Raw genomic sequence first — 19,366 nt, forward strand, 5'->3', positions numbered from 1 at the left:
TAGAGAAAGACCTTGCGGCATTCTCCAGGCTGGGTATGGCTTTTTAGCTTCTGGTGCCAGGTGCTCTGTTAGGTTTTATTCTTCAACTATTCTGATGTCATCTGGTCCAAGTAATGGCTTGTTAGGAGATTTCAGAGAGTAGTTGAGTTAAACAGATTGCTGTGGGTCCAGACTGACATAAACCAGGCTTAGTAAAAGACTCAGTTGATCTTTCTCTACACCCTAGCTAAGACTATAACACTACATTTTGCACTCTCCTCTCCTTCTCCATCTGTATAGCACACAAGAAACAATACTTTTCACTGTACTAATTCATACATGTGACAAAAATAAATCAAATTTTCTTCCCAGAACAGATGGGCTTTTTAATGTCAATACAGTTTCACAATAATTGTTGAAGCTAACTTTTTAATTTTTATTCCAGATTAACTGAATTTAAATTCCTCCAGCTGTCATGATGGGACCTGAACTCTATCTTCAGTACAAGTCTGAGCCTCTGAAGACTGATACCAAATAACTGAAGGAATATGGGCCTCAACAGGAGTAACACTACCACTACAAGGAGATCTTGTGGCAGTGGGTAGCATCCCTACCTTTGAACCAGAAGTGCGTGGAAAACCCACTCCAATACTAGATAGCCAAATATTGCTGCTTTGTGTAAGCAGCCAGCCAATCAGGTTGATCAACCTCCAAATCCTTCCAATGTTTGCCAGTAGTCAGTAAAAAGGAGAGACAGTCAGCCAGCCATATAATACAAAGTTAGAGTCTCTATCATCACTACATATTGTAGTCTGGAGCTATGGGTAAAGTGCATGTTGCCACAGCAATTCGACACGTGATTTCTAATACACTACTACTATTACCACTTCAGTACTGTTGCCTTGCATAATACCCAGAGTAATCAGGAAGTGGAACCCTGACTCATTTTTATGTCCTCAAGCCTTAATATTTGGCAGAGATTATTATATTGTCTCAACTGACATTTTGGTGAAAAAAATCATGTAATTTAGTACCAATAGGGAATTAAAATGGACATCTTTAATTTGTTCCATCTGGTGAAATGTTCTCAAATTAGAAGTCTGTTCCTACCCCCTAACTGAATTCACTAGTTAACCTAGTTCTTTTACATACTTCCCCAACAGTTGGTAAGCAAGCTGCAAGGCTCAGCTATGAGGCTCATAAGGAACACAGGAAATGCGAAGCAAGACTATCAACCCATCAAGGGGACTTCAGCCAGGCGATTCCTGTTTTCTTTCCCTTACTTCTCTTAAAATAATTCTGCTCTTCATTAGATACCTAGCCCCGTTTAAAAAATGGTAATAGACCCAAAATCAATACCACAACAGGAGATACTATGAACAGCTTTTTTAAAACATCTCCATTGCAGTCCATTTACATTCCGTATCATAAACATCACTAATCAAATGAACACAGACCTCTATTCTTATCAAACCTTATCGGCGCAATGTCTCAGCAAAGTGAATTCAAAGTCATCATGTTCAAGCCCTCACCTTTTCCAGCAAGTGCTCCAGACAAAAACCCCAAGCTCCTGTTGCTGGTCGCCAATAAACCAGTGAACTTTGGAAATGAATTTCTATGATGCACATTTTATTCAGTTCGCTACTGCAAAGGCCAAAATGAACACAAAGCAGGCAAAGCCATTTTACAATTATACAAGCGTTCAGCTAACAAGCCAAGGAAAGAAAAGAGAGTTTGGAAATTTTCAAGACTGTTGTACCTCACAAGAGGTTATTGCAGAAGGTCAGAGGACATGGAGTTAGGGGTAGGGTATTAGCGTGGATAGAGAATTGGTTGTCAAATAGGAGGCAGAGAGTGGGGGTCAATGGGTGCTATTCGGATTGGCGGTTGGTGACTAGTGGAGTGCCCCTGGGGCCTCAGCTTTTTACCATTTATATAGATGATCTGGAGGAGGGAACTGAGTGTATGGTGTCGAAATTTGCTAATGACACCAAGATTGGTGGAACGGCAAATTGTGCGGAGGGTGTGGAGAGTCTGCAGAAGGATCTAGATAGGCTGGGCGAATGGGCCAGGAAATGGCAAATAGAATTTAATGTTGGCAAGTGTGAGGTGGTCCACTTTGGTAGGAAGGATTATTACTTAAGTGGTGAAAAACTGCAGCAGGCAACGGTGCAGAGGGACCTCGGGGTCCTTGTGCATGAGTCGCAAAAACCCAGCTTGCAGGTGGTCAGGAAGGTGAATGGGATGCTGGCCTTCATAGCGAGGGGTATTGAATATAAAAGTAGGGAGGTCTTGCTGTGGCTATATAGGGCATTGGTGAGGCCGCAGCTGGAGTACTGTGTGCAGTTTTGGGCGCCGTACTTACGCAAGGATATTTTGGCCTTGGAGGGAGTGCAGAGGAGGTTGAGCTATGAGGAGAGGCTGAATAAACTAGACTTGTACTCGTTAGAGTTTAGAAGAATGAGGGGAGATCTCATTGAGATGTATAAGATGATGAATGGGATGGATAGGATAGAGGTGGAGAGACTCTTCCCGGTCAGAAAGGACAGTAGGACTAGGGGGCACAGCCTCAAGATAAGGGGGGGTGGGGGGGGCGGTTTAGAACGGAGTTGAGGAGGAACTTCTTCACTCAAAGGGTGGTGAATCTCTGGAATTCTCTGCCCGTTGAAGTGGTGGAGGCTACCTCGCTAAATATTTTTAAGATGCGGGTTGATGGGTTTTTGATAAGAGGGGATTAAGGGTTATGGGGAGAGGGCGGGAATGTGGAACTGAGCCACGACAGATCAGCCATGATCTTACTGAATGGCGGGGCAGGCTTGAAGGGCTAGATGGCCTACTCCTGCTCCTATTTCTTATGTTCTTATGTTCACCACCAGCGAAGATATAAAAAGGATGACAAACTGCTTATTTATACAGCATATTCAATTAGCTGGCTTACTTTGACTTACTTTGTGCTGTATGGTTCTTTGTTGTCTTTGTTCAAATGGATAAATAATGTTTCCAAAGAGCAATGGAAGGTGAGTGCAGAGAAAAGTGCTCAAAAAAGGAAAAGCTAAAGAAATACCAATAAAGACCAATAGACAAGAAAATTTGATGAAGAATCTTTGGATTAAGGTAGGTGACAGACAACTAAGCTAATCACTGCAAATTTGGATATTTAAAGGCAACAGTTTGACAACTTATCAATATTTAATTTAAGCAACATAAATCAGGTTCTCAGATGTTAAAACACATTTTTTTGAAACCCTTTACCCTAAAAAACATAAAACAGCGGTTTCCACTGTTTTACTTCTATTGATTTTCACAAACATTTCAACAGCAATTTGAAGAATCTGGATTCAATCTGGCATTGCCAGCATGGTGGATTAGTGCCCGTTTTGTATGTCATTTCACATTTGTCCAAATTGTTTGCTGAATGTAATATTTTCATCAATTGCACCCGGTGAAGATGCCAAGCTCTCTCAGTTCACCAAATTCTTCTGAGTTTTGACAGCGCATCATTGACATCGCAAGCAATCATGCTAAACACATTTCTTCATAATCTTAAAAGGCTGCACTAAATCCGTGTTCTCAGCTTTGTAGAGTTAGTTGCAACATGTCTTTTCTCTTTCCTAACTATTCGAGATACCCAAAAACACACCTTGTTAATTACAATTCAAGGCATTCCAAGTCCAATAATGCAGGAGAGTTTAAAATATACTTTAAAAAAATACATTTAACAGCAAGTATACACATTTCTACTCCTGAAAAAAGATAGAAATGTAAAATTTTGGTACACTTGCTTATGTAGCTTCGAGCATAATCTATGAACAAATGCAATATTTAACAAGTTTGAACCAAACTACTAGTGACTTGAAGTACAGGACAGTGCCAGAAATGATCAAAGATTGAATTGCTCACTGGTTTGGTTTTTTTGCTCTTGTATTGCCTTCTGATTTGTTCCAGGAGTGAGTTGGAGAGAAGTTTGTATTTAGTTTTTCTGAAAACTATTAACACTGTGGTAAGTGTACTGTTTTTTGGACAATGTTCTGTCTTGCTGCTTTGGTGCCTCTTGGTCATCTGACCCTGATGCTATGCTCATATCATTAACAGTGTTGTCTAATTAACGATTACTAAAATTTTACTTTTCACCCCCCCCACCTCCAAGTCTAACCTCAAAATGTTAAATTTTGTTAAATCATTTACATTCCCAACTTCTCCCTTTGAGCCTATTTGGTTATTTCACAACTTTCCCTGATTTCATCTCAAATATTTTTGGCTGAGGGTGCTAGCCTCAGCTTTGGACCTGACCTTCATTCATCGAAGTGTTTGCTGTAGAATCCATCTTGTCAGCGCCAGGAATGATCATCGCCTTGTGGCTAACAGTACCACAGCCTGTTTCTCCAGAAAGGTGGTGGTGGTGGTGGCAGTGGCGATGGTGGTGATGATGATGATGATGATGCTCTATGACTGTCCCTTCTGCCTGATTATCTCCTATCCACACACTCTTTCCCCCCCCCCCCCCCCCCCCCCAAATATTAAGGTGTTAGTGCTCTCACTCTATGCCAGTGATTATACCAGCTTAACAGTATCTGTGTGTTTATTCTGGGCACCTTACTCATTCATGGTCTCGTATGGTGATATTGATTCAGAGTTTACATTGCAACGAAGTTGGATGTTTAGCTCCTCTCAATTAATATATCTGCTCGTGAAAAGCTAAAAATCACACTGTCCTGTAATTAAGTAAAACCAACTCTAGGTCAACATTGATAGTTTTTACTGTCTCCAGTTTTCCATTAGCCTGCGAATGGTGTAGCAAACTGGTCACATGAATTGCCAGAAATATTAATTGATTAGCTGTGGACTGTTGTCCAATTCTACCTCATCCAGAATATCATGCATATAGTAAATGTGTTTCCAAGCTTCTGCAATTGTGGTATAGTCAATGACTGAGGTAGATTTTCCCTCAGATCAAGAGATGTATACCTATCTTTTGCAAGGGCCTGGACAGAGACGTTGATGGCAGTAATGGTTCTGCTGGCTCTTAGCTGTTGACGATGGAAACTTGAAATAAATTATTCTACTGCTTTGAAATTCCCAGCCACCAGACTGTTGTGCCCATACTTTGTATTTGGTAATATCCAAATGACCACTGTGGAGTTTGAGAAACCAGCAATTTGCCATTCATGATAAAACCACTTACAACATGCATCTTTAATTACTTATGTCAGCATATTCTGGCCCATTATGTTGCAGTGCCATAATCAGAACAAAATGAAAAATACTGACCTCTACAGGCAGGATATAAAAATCAAGTACTATATACATCCAAAACTTAATATAAAGCTCAGAGACAATTAAATGAAGTTGCAAGCTTTAACCCTAAAAAAAGACTACTTTCCAAGTAAAAGCTTTATTTTAAAATGAACATTTTCCAAAGTTCATTTGAGTTCTGATCTGTGTGCCACACTGCCCAAGTTGATATTCAAACTTCAGTTTTACAACAGTAAGGGGGAGGCAAGAGTCTTAACCATGTCAAACTGGAGACATTGAAAATCTAGGTTCTTGCTTTAAAGCTGCCAAAGGGAGATGGGCCCAGTACATGTCAATCACATTTTCGCCATATTACTTGTACAGTTTGTATCGTGCCCTTGCCATTACAGGGAACTTTGTAATTTCTATACACCTCCCCCACCTCCTTAATGATGGGCAGGAGTGGAAACAAACTTGAGCTTAAAAAGCACAGATAGGTGTGTAAAAAAAAATCAACTCGATTTCTTTGGTCTCCTAGATGTAGAGGCATTGGTGGGCTTTAACTATAAAGCAGCGTGGAGGAACCAGGATAGATTGGTGGTGATTTGGACACCAAGAAACTTGAAGCTCTCGAAGTCGATGACTATCTCCTTCATTTTGTTTACATTGACATTGTCGTCACATCACTTCAGATTCTCCTTCTTGTAGTCCATCTTGTCACTGTTTGAGATCCGGCCCACTACAGTGGTGTCTTTGGCAAACTTGAAAATTGAGTTGGAAGGGAATTTTGCCACACAGTCATAAGTGTGAGTCTAGTTAAGGGGCTGAGGACACAGCCTTTTGGGATAGTAGTGTTGAAGATGAACATGGAGGTGGTGTTATTGCCTCTATTGACTGTGGTTAAGTCTAGGATCTAGTTGCAAAGGGAGGAGTCAAGCCTCAGGCCATAGAGTTTGGAGATAAGCTTTGTAATAAGTGTTAAAGGCCAAGCTGTAGTCAATAGGAGCCTGACATGTGTCTTTGTTGTCTAGGTGTTCCAGGGTTGAGTGTTGGGCCAGGGAGATGGCATCTACCGTGGATATGTTATGGCAATAGGCGAACTGTAGTGAATCCAGATGATCTGGGAGGCCGGAATAGACTTGTCTCATGACTAACCTTTTCACATTTCTTAATAATAGATGTCACAGACACCAGATGATAGTCATTAAAGACACGCTGCTTGGCTTTTCTTTGGTACAGGGATGATAGTCATCTTCGTGAAGCAGATAGAGACCTCGGATTGATGTAAAGAGAGGTTAAAAGATGTCTGCAAATACCCCTGCCAGCTAGTCTGCACAGGATCCGAGTGCTTGGCCAGGTACCCCATCCGGGCCAGTTGCTTTCCACAGGTTAACTTTTGAGAAGGCTGCTCTGGCGTCTGCAATGTGATCTCAGATACAGGTTCGTCCTAGGCTTCTGGGGTAGAGGACGTGCTCTCTGACTTTTTGCTCAAAACGGGCTCATCAGGGAGGGGGTGCATCATGTCGGTGATTTTACATGCCTTCATCTTGTAGCCTGTTATGTCTTATAGGCCATGCCATAAGCGATGGGAGTCTGTGAAGCTAACCTGGCACTTAGTCTGGCACTGTCTTTTGGCATCTGATGGATCTCCATAGATCATATCTGGATTTCCTGAATAGGTCAGGGCTGCCAGACTTGAACAGCTCAGACCCAGGTTTCAGCAAGCAGTGGATATCTCTGTTCATCCATGATTTCTAACTGGGAAACACAGATTTGCTTCTTTTGTACACAGTCTTCTACACAGTTAGAAATGAAGCCAGTTACTGCAGTGGCATACTTATTCAAGTTGGTCACTGATTTTTAAATATTGGCCAGTCTACTGACTAAGCAGTTCTGTAGGAGATCATCCAATTCCTCAGACCAACATTGCACAACTTTGTTTAACGGATTCTCCTATTTCAGTTTTTGCTTGCATACCAGGAGCAGAGACACAGCCTTGTGGACAATGTAGAGAATATTTACAGGACTGGTACCAAGACTCAGATTTCAGTAAAGACAAAGGACAATGTAAATGGTGTACATCAAGAAACACAAATGGGAGGTAAAGAATCTGGTACAAAGTGGGAAGGAGGTGCTCTTTTCAGATAAATTTAAAATGAATTCATAAAATTTTAATTAAACATAAGAGATAGCAGCGCAGGTGGTGTGCATATGTAGCACGTGGGAATCTGTTCTGACTAGCTTGATCCCAGGCAATCACTTCTGTAGCAATAACTTACAACTCAAGCAACTTTGGCTCAGTTGTTGAGCTCAGATCAGAGGTGCAGGCATTGCAATGGATGAATAAAGGATTTTGGGTGGTGAGGGGGGCAGGGGGGTGGACTTTCTGGACACTGACACAGGAGGCGGTCTTAGGTTAGGCAATTTAGATTTGGTTGATCAGGAAACAAGAGGGTGAGATTGAAAGTCAGGCAGGCTAGGAAGCCACAAAGGCATTGAAGCAGTATCACATTTGCCACTGTCCAATGAGATAAAAGAAAATCTGCAGTGGAATGGATGGACAAACGGTGGTACAGGAGACAAATGAAATGAGGAAAGCAAAAAGGATTGTGATAATAGAGGACCATTTAGTCAGGAGGAATTGATTACTTTTTTTTAAACTACAACTGGAGTCTTGAAGGCCCAGTTGCTATTCTGATGCTGAGATAAAGCATCTCCTTGCCACTGAAGAGTGGCAGGGTGGGGCAGCAAGTTTAAAAATCTGAATTCTGACATTTGCATTTATTTTAAGCAACTTTGACAAATTAGTAAGCTTGTTCCATTAATAGCTGTTCACTTGTTCAGCGTATGCCATGATGTTTTGTATACAGCATTAAGCTAGTAAAAATTTAGTATACAGCATTAAGTAAAAAATTGGGTAGAATTCAGATTCTCAAACTTGCTCCCACACCACCCTCCCCACTCTTCAGTAGCAAGGATATTTTCTGTCAGCGTCAGATTAGTCCCTCAGCATCAGACTGTCCAGAAAAGTATCCCCCCGCCCCCAGCTCCACTCCCCAATCCTTTATTGATCCATTGCAATGTCTGCACCTCTGATCTGGACTCTCACTTATGATTTGCATCATCCTGGTCATTAGTTACACTAACATGTCACTGGACAAGGAATCCAGAGGCCCAGGCTAATGTCCAGGGGACATGGGTTAAATCCCACCACAGCATCTGGAAATAAGGTATCAGTAATGGCGACCATGAAACCATTGTATTTTGCCATAAGAACTCATTTGTTTCACCAATGCCCTTTAGAGAACGAAATCTGCTGTCCGCACCTGATCTGCCCTAAGTGACTCCAGATCCACAGCAAATTGACTGGTGCTGAAGTCTAAAAAATGAAATTGAAAGGACTGTCAAATGTTTACCTTGGTGCTGGAAGTTACAATAGCACATACAGCCCTATTATATCCAGGGTTCATGCAAAAATTAGGACAGCAGTCCCACAGAATAGTAATGCAACGGCCTGAGTCACTCTCAGAAAAACATACCTTACAGATAATGTCCCAGGCGCTACCACCACTGTCCCTGGTGATCCAGCTGAAAATACAGACCCACAAGTAGTGGTGGCACAGTAGCATACAGTCAGGAAGGAGTTACAATGGGAGCCCTCAACATGAACTCTGGACCCCATGAAGACTCCTGGCATTAGGCCTGATGTGGGCAAGGAAACCTCTGGCTAGTTGCCATCTATCAGTCCCCCTCAGCTGATGACCACCACTTGGAGGAAGCATTCAGGGTGGTGTCAGGATACAGAACATTCTTTATGGGCGGTTTCAAATTCAAAGTGGTCAGTAGCACCACTACTGACCGAGCTGGTTGAGTCCCAAAGCCATAGCTGCTAGAATTGAATGAGGAAAAAAAACATACTTGACCTCATCTGCAAATGACCTTTCCTGTCTGTCACAGATGCATCTGTCTGCAACAACATAGGCAGGAGTGATCACTGTACAAATACTTCTGAAGATTCATTGAGGATATCCTTCACGTTATGTGGTATGACCACAATTCTAGATGGGATAGATTTTGAATAGATCCAGCAACTCAAAAATTGGGTATGTCTGAAGCACTGAGGGCAATCAGTAGCAGCAGAATTGTACTTGATCATAATCTGTGGCCTCAGGCATAACAAAGTCAGATGAACTAGTTCAATTAAAAGCGCAGATCATGAGCAGCACTAGAACTAAAAATGAGGCGTCAACATGGTGAACTTATACAAAAGGGCTACCTGCATGCTGAACAAAGCTAAGTACTCCCACAAACAGTCAGATCGAAGCTCTGCAGTCCTGTCATATCTAATCATGAATGATGGAAAACTAATGGAGGCAGTGGCTTGACAAATATCCCCATCCTACATAAATGGGGAGCCCAGGACATCAGTGCAAAAGCCTAGGCTGAAGCATTTGCAACAATCTTCAGCCAGAAGTGCTTAGTGGTGACCCATTTTGGCCCCCTCTTGAGATCTGTTGACAGATCCAATCTTCAGCCAATTCAATTCATTCCACATGATAAAGAAACAGCTGAACACACTGCATATTACAACATTTATGAGTCCTGTCATCATTCCAGTAATACTTAGACTTTTGCTTCAGAGCTTGCCACATATCTAGCCAAAGTGTTCAATTACAGCTTCGACCTGGCATGTGAAAATTGACCAGATATACCTTGTACATGGCAAATCCAACCTGGCCAATCAACCCATGAACATACTCTCCATAAAAAAGGTGATGAACGTGATCGTCAACAGAGCTGTCAAGTGGCACTTACTCAGGAATAACCTGCTCATTGATGCTCAGTTTGGATTCCACATTGGCCACTCAGTTCCTGTCCTCATCACAGCCTTGGTCCAAAACATGGACAAGAGCTGAAAGCCCGAGGCAGGAGTGACTTCCCTTGACGTCAAGCATCAAGGATCCCAGCAAAACTGAAGGGAATCACAGTCAAATCCTTCCACTGGTTGAAAAAATCCCTTGCACAAAGAAAGATGGCTGTGATTGTTGAAGATCAATCTTAGTCTTAGGACATTGCTGTAGGAGCTCCTCAGGGTTGCATCCTAGGCCCAACCACCTTAAGCTACTTAATCAATGACCTTGCCTCCATCTTAAGGTCAGAAATAGGGACCTTTATGGATTACTGTGCAATGTTCAGCACCATTTGCAATGACTCACAATACTGAATCAGTATATGCCCATGTGTAGCACAGTCTGGACAAATTCAGGCTTAGGCTAAATAGCAGTCAGCATTTCTGCCACACAAATGCCAACAAGAATCTAATCAGTGCCCTTTGATATTCAATGGCAGTCAACATCCTGGGAGCGACTACTGACTAGAAATCAAACTGTATCAGCTATATAAATACAAATGGCAAAAGGAACATGTCAGAGGCTAGGAACTCAGGAGAAGTAACTCTTCTCCTAACTCCCCAAAGCTTATTTACCATATATAAGGCACAAGTTAGGAGTGTGATGGAGCACTTTCCATTTTGCTTGGTGTGCAGCTCAAAAAACAAACAGAAAATGTTGATAAATCTCAGCAGATCTGACAGCATCTGTGGAGAGAGTACACAGCCAATGTTGAGTCTGGATGACCCTTCATCGCAGCTGATCTGATGAAGGTTCATCCAGGCTCAAAAACGTTGGCACTGTTCTCTCTCCAGATTGTCAGACCTGTTGAGATTTTCCAACATTTTGTTTTTCAGATTCTAGTATCTGCAGTATTTTGCTTCCATCAAAAACACTAAAGCTTGACATCGAAGACAATTAAAACACCTCATCCATCACAATAAAATTAATTCCATCCATCACTGGTGCACAGTGGCAGCACTGTTACCATCTCCAAGATGCAACGTAGCAACTCATCAAGGCACCTTCCAAACTGGCAACTTCTACTACCTAGAAGGACAAGGGCAGTAGATGCCTGGGAACACTCGCTGCAAGTTCCTCACTAACCACTGTTTTCTATTGTCAATGGGTCAAAATCTTGGCACTCCATTCCCAACAATGCTGTGGGTGTTCCTACAAAATATGAACGGCACAGTTTAAGAAACATTTACCACCAAATTGAAAGGATAATTAGAGATTGGCAGAAAATGCTGATCTAGTCAGCAATGTCTAAATCCTAATAGTGAATAAATTTTCAAATCTGCAAGCGTAACAAGGCAACACAGGAATTAAAAAACTCCTTTGCAGAAGGATCTTTTTATTCTGAATTTTTAATACTTTTCTCAGACTCTTGGTTCACCACCTCAACATAATAAAAAAATCAGATGGAGACAGGCTCTGTTGCAAACCCTTAACTACTGGCTTTGCTGATCTTTGTTATCTATTACTTCCATTCTTTAAGGATTCAAATCATTCCAAGCTTTTATATTTGCAATACTTTTCTGCCATCTCCCATCTTGATACTGGTTGAACATACTTCTCACATATAAACTAATAACCTGCCAGTTAGCTGGATCCCAACTTTTGTTAGTTTGCTGAGTTAGCCACAAACCAAATTGTTAGTACACAATTTAAGAGCTATGCTATGGTGAAATGTACACTGGTTAAACCAAGAAACTGCCTATAGACTACTTCCTGAAATGAATTGTTATTTTGGTATTAAATGTTAAATTTAAAAATGTTGATTCATTTTGTGCACTGGAAAAAGGTCCAAACCTTTCTAGCATAACAATTCGGTACTTCATGCATATTTAAACTGTTTGCTAAGTGAAATGTCTTCATTGCAGTCACTTAAATCCCCTGAAGTTTCCAGGAGATTGATAACTTGCCCCACAGAATGAAGTCTGAACTGTTTCTACAGTCATCACACCAAAAAGTGATGCTCATTGTTGACAGCCTCATGAAATACAAAAAAAACACAGATGGCATTGTGAAAAACATTGTGACACACTGCAACACAAACATTTTAATTGCCATCAATATTTACTTATTTGGTAACTTACGAACAGAAAGCATGACAATACAACAGGTAATACTGGCATGAGTAGTGGCATGCACCATTATTTAGGTGAGTTCTTGCCCCAATTTTCCAGCAAACATTGGTTTTTGCAACACCACAGTAAGCATAATGCAAAATCAGGACTTAAGTAGGCACAGGCAATAGTTCACTATCTGCAATGCTACAAATTAAACAGATCCATATTGATGTAGCCAGAGTTAGAATTTTAAAATTCAAACCCATTTGTAGAAATTGAGTCAGTCTGCTGCTGTATTCAGTTTTTCCAAAACAATCTGAAAATTCTCTCTTTTGCGACCAATGGCAATTATGGCAACCCAACAGCTACTGTTAATACACAATATCTATAATTCACTGCAATTTAGTATTCAGTGCAAATTTAATTGCAGTTAATTAAGTTTTAGGACAATGAAGAAGTCTTCCTTTGTTTGACCTTCAAAGTTGATGGATTAATTCTTGTGACATTATAAAGTGACTATAAAAAACAAATTGAACTCAAGTTTCACGGATGATTAACTGTACACGAGATTCCTTTTGATCAGAGTTCACTCTGCCAGGAGGTGCGATAGTTGAAATATATCTCCAAGGCTGCAGTTGTTAAAATAATCAAAAACATTGCCAACATATAATATCCAAGCAGGTATATAGGTTAATTTCTCCAAGTTCATACCAAAAGGAACCAGTCTAAAAGTCCATATGCTCTGAGAAAGTTCTTGCTCATTGCAAAATGTTTGCTGCTAAGTCCATTTCACATTTCTAAAAATGACTACTAAAATGAACAGTTATAGCACTTAAAATGCAAGGTCAAATTACCTCTTCAACATTGGAAGCAGTCTTTGCAGAAGTCTCCATGAAAATGAGGCCATGTTCTCTTGCAAAAGCTTCCCCTTCATCCTTCTTCACTTCCCGTCTTGACTCCAAGTCACTGTACGAATGAAAAAACCCAAAACGTTTTCACATTGAAAAGAAACTGTCTTTTTCTATTGTTTACTTCCTCCTAAATAAAGTCAACCCATAGAGACAATTGTACAAGTATTCTTAAATGAACAATGTAGACACAATGAACAAATGGCCACTTAATAGCTGATCCTGTTATTCTGAACCTCTGCTCACAATATGTCTGCATTTCAACAGGATAGTCAATCGCAAAATCTTTCCTGGTTCCCCCCCGCCTCCACACGCTTTCTGAAACACTAAAAAACCTAATGCTGATGAATCACTTCTCTCCCTACAAGTTCATGTCTAACATTTGAAAAAAAAAACCACATCACTGCCTCAGTTTCACTCTACCTTCCCCACAACTCTACTTAAATCTCCTCAAGCCAGTTCTCATCACTGAAAGCACTGCACCCTGGTCAAAATTACCAACTAATTATCTCAACTCCAACTACAGTACTTCATTCCTCCCTGTTCTTCACAACATTTAACACCATCTGCAACGTCAATATCTTCCATTGTTCCCAGTCCAATCCAGCAATTGGGACTTACACTTGCACGTTACAGAAAAAAATGATTGCATTGCAATTTTTCACCTTGCTTGCACCAGGAACAAGAACACCAAATTTCAAGTGATCACATCAACTCAATATAGAGGGGAGAGTTGATTGATTGGCAAGTAAACTCTGATTGGCTGAACCCATGAAGAAAGCAACAAAGGTGCTGTAGGGCTCCCAGGTAATTCAAGCAAAGTGCAAGGCATGAACATATTCATTTTGTCTGCAGAGAGGATTCCTGCATCTACAAGGCACAAATCAGGAGTGTAATGAAATACTCTCTACTTGCACAGATGAGTCTAACTCCAAAAACATTCAAAGCGCCACTGCACCATGCATGGTGCAGTCTGTTTGAATGGTACCCCATCCACAAGCATTCACTTTCTCCACTATCAGTGAACAATGGCAGCAGTGCATCATCCACAAGGTACACTGAAGGAACTCACCAAGGTTCCTTAGGCAGTATCTTCCTAATCTGTGATCACTCCCATCCAGAAAGAGAAGGACAGCAGACATGAGAACACGATCAGCTGGTGGTTCCCTTCCAGATCACTCACCCATCCTGACTTGGAAATATAGCACCATTCCTTCACTGTTGCTGGATCAAAATCCTGGAACCTAAACTACATGGACTGCAGAGGTTCAAGAACATAACTCACCACAACCTGCACAGCAACAATTTAGGTGGGCAATAAATGTTGGCCTGACCAGCAAAGCCAACATCCCTTGAATGAGTAAAAAAATTGCTAAAGTTCAAGTTAAATGTAAAGGGTGATAGAATGCTCCAACAATTAAGTGTCAACATTAGATTTAATATACTAGGCTTGCAATTCTAAGCACGCTTGTTAAAATTACATGGTATACTCTACTGCTAATAATGGCAAATGCTAGTGATAGATTAGAAAATTGGGACAGAAGGATAAATTGAAAATTTTAAGATGTAAAATATTTTGAAAGATGACTTGTATTGACATTGTGCCTTTTATGACCATAGAACACTTTTTTCCAAAAGCGTTTTACAGCCAAATATGTACTCAAGGTATAATAATTATTACAATGTAGGAAACACATCAATTTACATACAAATGTGCAAATGATCAAAGTGATTGTTTTAGATGTTGACAGGTGAAAATATTGGTCAGAACCCCAGGGTGATTTCCCAGCTCTTCCACAAATCTACTATAGTCAAAACTTCAAAAATGGTGGAGGACTTCAAATTATCAACCCATGCTTAAACACCTCAGCAGGTCGAATGGCATCTGTGAAGAGAATAGAGCTAATATTGAGTTTGCTTGATCCTTAATCAGAGTTGAAGACAATAGAAAATAGGATTATATTTATACTGTTAGGGTGAGGAAGAGGATGAGGATGGGCATTGCCGAAGATGTCATGGACAAAAAGACAAAAGTAATGTAAATGGTGGTGATCATAGCTAAGAAGGGTGTTGATACCAGCCATTAAGTTATCAATCATCTTGATTGGGGTTAGTGACACCAATAAAGAACTGAATTCTCAAAATTATTCTAATCCAAACAGAAGCTATGTATGTCTCAGAAATATGGAAATCATGGTGACCAACTGGTCATATGCAAGGATTAAATAAATTTAATCACAGATACATTGATATTAGCAGGAAAAGATAAGCTTAAAGGACTTAAAATGCAGATTACATGGCAAAATTTTGTAAGTCAAGCAACAAAGACCAAAGTTTAGACATCTCAACTAAAGTACATGGATAAATCTGAAAAGCTGTTTTACCGAGGGGTAATAAAACTGAATACCTTACTTGTTAAAGATGCCAAGGCTACGGAAAACAGAAGAGATTTCATATACCAGAGATAAAATGCTTTTGTTATGAGACTTGAGCAACCAGGACACTTAATTAAAAGCTAAAATTGAGAGGAGATCTGATATAGAAGTTCAAAATAAGGTTTGGAAAAGGATAGTACATCATATTTTCAAATGCACCTGACAATTTGCCAGATTTACATGACATAACGGCAGAATATTTTGCTCTGGCATGTCCAGCATGAATGCGATCACAATTCTCCCACAGTTGATCATTTCTTGGGAGAGAGGTGGGGTCTAAATACACCAAAGAGCCTGGCCTCAGATTGGGCACCACTTTAAAAGGGTGTCTTGCTCTGAAAGTGAAAACGAAATCCCTCTTCCTGCCCCCTCCATGGGCATCCAGACCCTCTCACAAATAGATTGCTGGCAACTGGCATACCAGGTGGGCACTGTCCAATCACCCAGGGACTTCATTGGCTTCTCCCACCACCCAAGCACGGCTATCACATCTGGTTTCCGTTTGTGGAGATGTGGAGACTAGTAATATTCATGTTTGGTTCTCGCTGTGCCCAAAGGGTCAGAGAATTCCGCAAGCAGGAAAAATCCAGCCTGAAACTGAAAACATTTAAATACTGTTCAAATATGCTGATCTGGTTCCCACCATCACTGGGCAGGAACCTGGCATGGTGCTGGGAGAGTTGAAACAGGGTTCAGTGCTGGTGCTAAATACCTCACCCGTGATTCTCCGACCCCAACACAATCTACGGCAGACATAACACAGCCAGAAAGTCGCGGCCAATGTCAAGGTAATGGTAGCAGTGTTATTGTCACTGGACTAGTAATCCAAAACAAGGGAAAACCTTGTTCAAGATTCTCTAAATTAACGTGCAGGTTCAGTCGGTAGTTTGGAAGGCAAATGCAACGTTAGCATTCTTGTCGAGAGGGCTAGAATACAAGAGCAGGGATGTACTTCTGAGGCTGTGTAAGGCTCTGGTCAAACTTCATTTGGAGTATTGACAGCAGTTTTGGGCCCTGTGTATAAGGATATGCAGGCCTTGGAAAGGGCCCAGAGGGGGTTCACAAGAACGATCCCTGGAATGAAGAGTTTGTCGTATGAGGAACAGTTGAAGACTCGGTCTGTACTTGGGTTTAGATTGACGAGGGGGATCCTACTGCGAGGTCTGGATAGAGTGGACGTGGAGAGGATGTTCCCACTAGAAGGGAAAACGAGAACCAGGAGGGCGCAATTCTTCAAAACAGATGAGGAATTTCTTCAGCCAGAGTGTGACGAATCTGTGGAACCCTGCTGCAGAAGGCTGTGAAGGAAGGATTGGCACCCTGGTATCAGGGCAACATGACAGCTCAGAGACTATCTCTGTTGCTGTGCGGACACATGGATTTGGGCCTGTGTCTGTGGGAGTTTGCACGTTCTCCCCGTGGTTGCGTGGGTTTCCTCCGGGTGCTCCGGTTTCCTCCCACATCCCCCAAAGATGTGCTTTTAGGCTGATTGGTTGGGTACTAAAATTGTCCCTAAATTGGACCTCCCTGATCCTCGCACGTTAGGCGTAGACTAAAATCATGAATAGGTCACTGAGATAGTAGGACGGCAGCGCGGGCTCGTTGGGCCGAAGGGCCTGTTTCCCGTGCTGTGTTGTTCTTTGTCTTTGTCTAAATCACAACTCACAAATGAGGCAGAGAATGTTAAATAAGTTTTTTTGAAGAGTGCAGGTTTCAGGTGTTTGTTCAGTAATTATCCTCAAGTTAAACAAATCTGAAAGATTTGAAAATGCATACTCCTCAAAAGGAGGTTTGAGGCATGCATGGTTATTGTTCTGGATGAAATTTTATTTTCTTCAATTTGAATGATAGATTTCTAGGGCTTTATCTGACAATTTCTGTCACTGTGCTGGTGTGGAATTACCAAAGTTGGTGGGGAAAAAAAAGTAGACAGCAGAACCAAGAGAAAATGCTGGAAAATCTCAGCAGGTTTGGCAGCATCTGTAAAACAGCTGACATTGAATCCAGATGACCCTTTGTCTAAGTGCTTTGATGAAGGGTCATCTGGACTCAACATCAGCTCCTTTCTGCCCTTACAGATGCTGCCAGACCTGCTGAGATTTTCCAGCATTTTCTCTTTTGTTTCAGATTCCAACATCCACAGTAATTTGCTTTTATTAAGATAGACAGTGGGGTTGGAGTGTTTTTTTTAAAAAGTTTAAATGGAACAACAGTTGGAATTACATTAGCTCCAAAATGCCAATAACTACAGCAAATCAGCTGTAAAATATTCTGCAGGGGCATGCTTTCAGTGAAAGTAATTCTTATTCTTCAGTAATTTCTAAATAATCAGTGCGACCACCAAAAATGTGCAAGTTGATTAGCCATGCTAAATTTCCCTTTAGCACAAGTCGATTAGTAGGGTAAATATATGGAGTTAAGGGATAAGGCCTGGGTGGGATTGTTGTCAGTGCAGGCTCAATGGAGTGAATGGCCTCTTTCTGCCCTGTAGGGATTCTATGATCTATAACTGTTTTTGCATATTGTAGTGGAAGTAATGAAATGTGCATACTTGCAGTTCAAGCTATTAATTGCTCATAGTTTAGCTTCTAGCCTTCATTTATAAAAGTTCAGAAGGAGGCCATTTGGCCTGGAGTCCAAGCTGGTCTTCAACACAACAATCCTGTCAGCCCCATTTATTTACTCAACCACCAGAGCCTTGCAAGTTTACTTTCCTCAGCACAACATCCCTGCTTTTGTACTTAACACCTCTATTTATGATGCCAAGGATCCCATATGCCTTGCCAATTACTTGCAATATAGAATCCCCAGAAGGCCATTCAGTCCATCAAACCTGCACCAACAATCCCACACAGGTACATTTCCCATAACCCCAAATATCCCTGACTAAAGGGCAATTTATCATGGCCAATCAACCTAACCTGCACATTTTTAGACTGTGGGCGGAAACCCTCAGACATGGGCAGAATACGCAAATTCCACAGTCACTCAAGGCCAGAATTGAACCCAGGTACTTGGAGCTGTGAGACAGCAGTGCTAACCACTGTACTATGTGTCATCACCTTCAAGAATTGAGCATATGCAGCTAAAGGCCCCTCTGTCCTGCATACTTAGTTTATTTTGTGTCTAACTATCCCTTCTGCTAAAATGCATTACTTCACAGTTCTCTATTTCATCCGATCCATCAGTAGTTTGCTCACTCTATTAGACCATGTCCTACTGCAGTCTTTTGCATTATTTGCCATTCCTCTTAAGTTTTGTATCAAAAGCAAACTTTGAAATTGCATTCTATTTTCCAATATCCAAGATATTTACATATGCATTCCAAAAAGGCAGTGGTCCTTGCACTTTTTCCACAGCATGTGGTTAAGGTCTGGAATGCACTGCCCAAGTGTGGTAGACATAGTAATAAGTCCCACACCACCAGGTTGAAGTCCAACAGGTTTATTTGGTAGCAAACACCACTAGCTTTTGGAGCACTGCTCCTTCATCAGTTGAGACTCACTTGACAAAGGAGCAGCGTTCCTAAAGCTAGTGGTGTTTGCTACCAAATAAACCTGTTGGACTTTAACCTGGTGTTGAGAGAATTCTTATTGTGTTTACCCCAGTCCAACACCAGCATCTCCACATCAAGTGTGGTAGAGACATGGTAAATCAAAGCATTCAAAAGGCAAATAGATTGTTATCTGAAAAGGAACAAAATGTAGGGTTAAGGGAGAAGGCAGGAAAATTATACTAAGCAAATGGCTCAGAGCCAATATAAGCGTGATGGGTCAAATGATGGCCTCCTGGGGAGAGACATCATTCAGCAGGTGAAATAGAATAAGTGAGAAATGATACTTTTTGGT

General features: G+C 41.2%; 1 protein-coding gene across 1 annotated transcript in view; it reads right to left on the reverse strand.

The window, feature by feature from the left end:
- Nucleotides 1–19,366, reverse strand: part of rab2a (RAB2A, member RAS oncogene family) — a 76,670-nt gene that overhangs the window by 17,714 nt on the left and 39,590 nt on the right. The window contains exon 6 of the mRNA XM_080194191.1: nucleotides 13,030–13,141. Coding sequence (XP_080050317.1) covers nucleotides 13,030–13,141 — 112 coding nt within the window. The remainder of the gene's footprint in view (nucleotides 1–13,029; nucleotides 13,142–19,366) is intronic.

Source organism: Carcharhinus amblyrhynchos, chromosome 8 (genome assembly GCF_965287045.1).
Source record: "Carcharhinus amblyrhynchos chromosome 8, sCarAmb.v2.hapA, whole genome shotgun sequence".
In the NCBI taxonomy this organism is placed as follows: domain Eukaryota; kingdom Metazoa; phylum Chordata; class Chondrichthyes; order Carcharhiniformes; family Carcharhinidae; genus Carcharhinus; species Carcharhinus amblyrhynchos.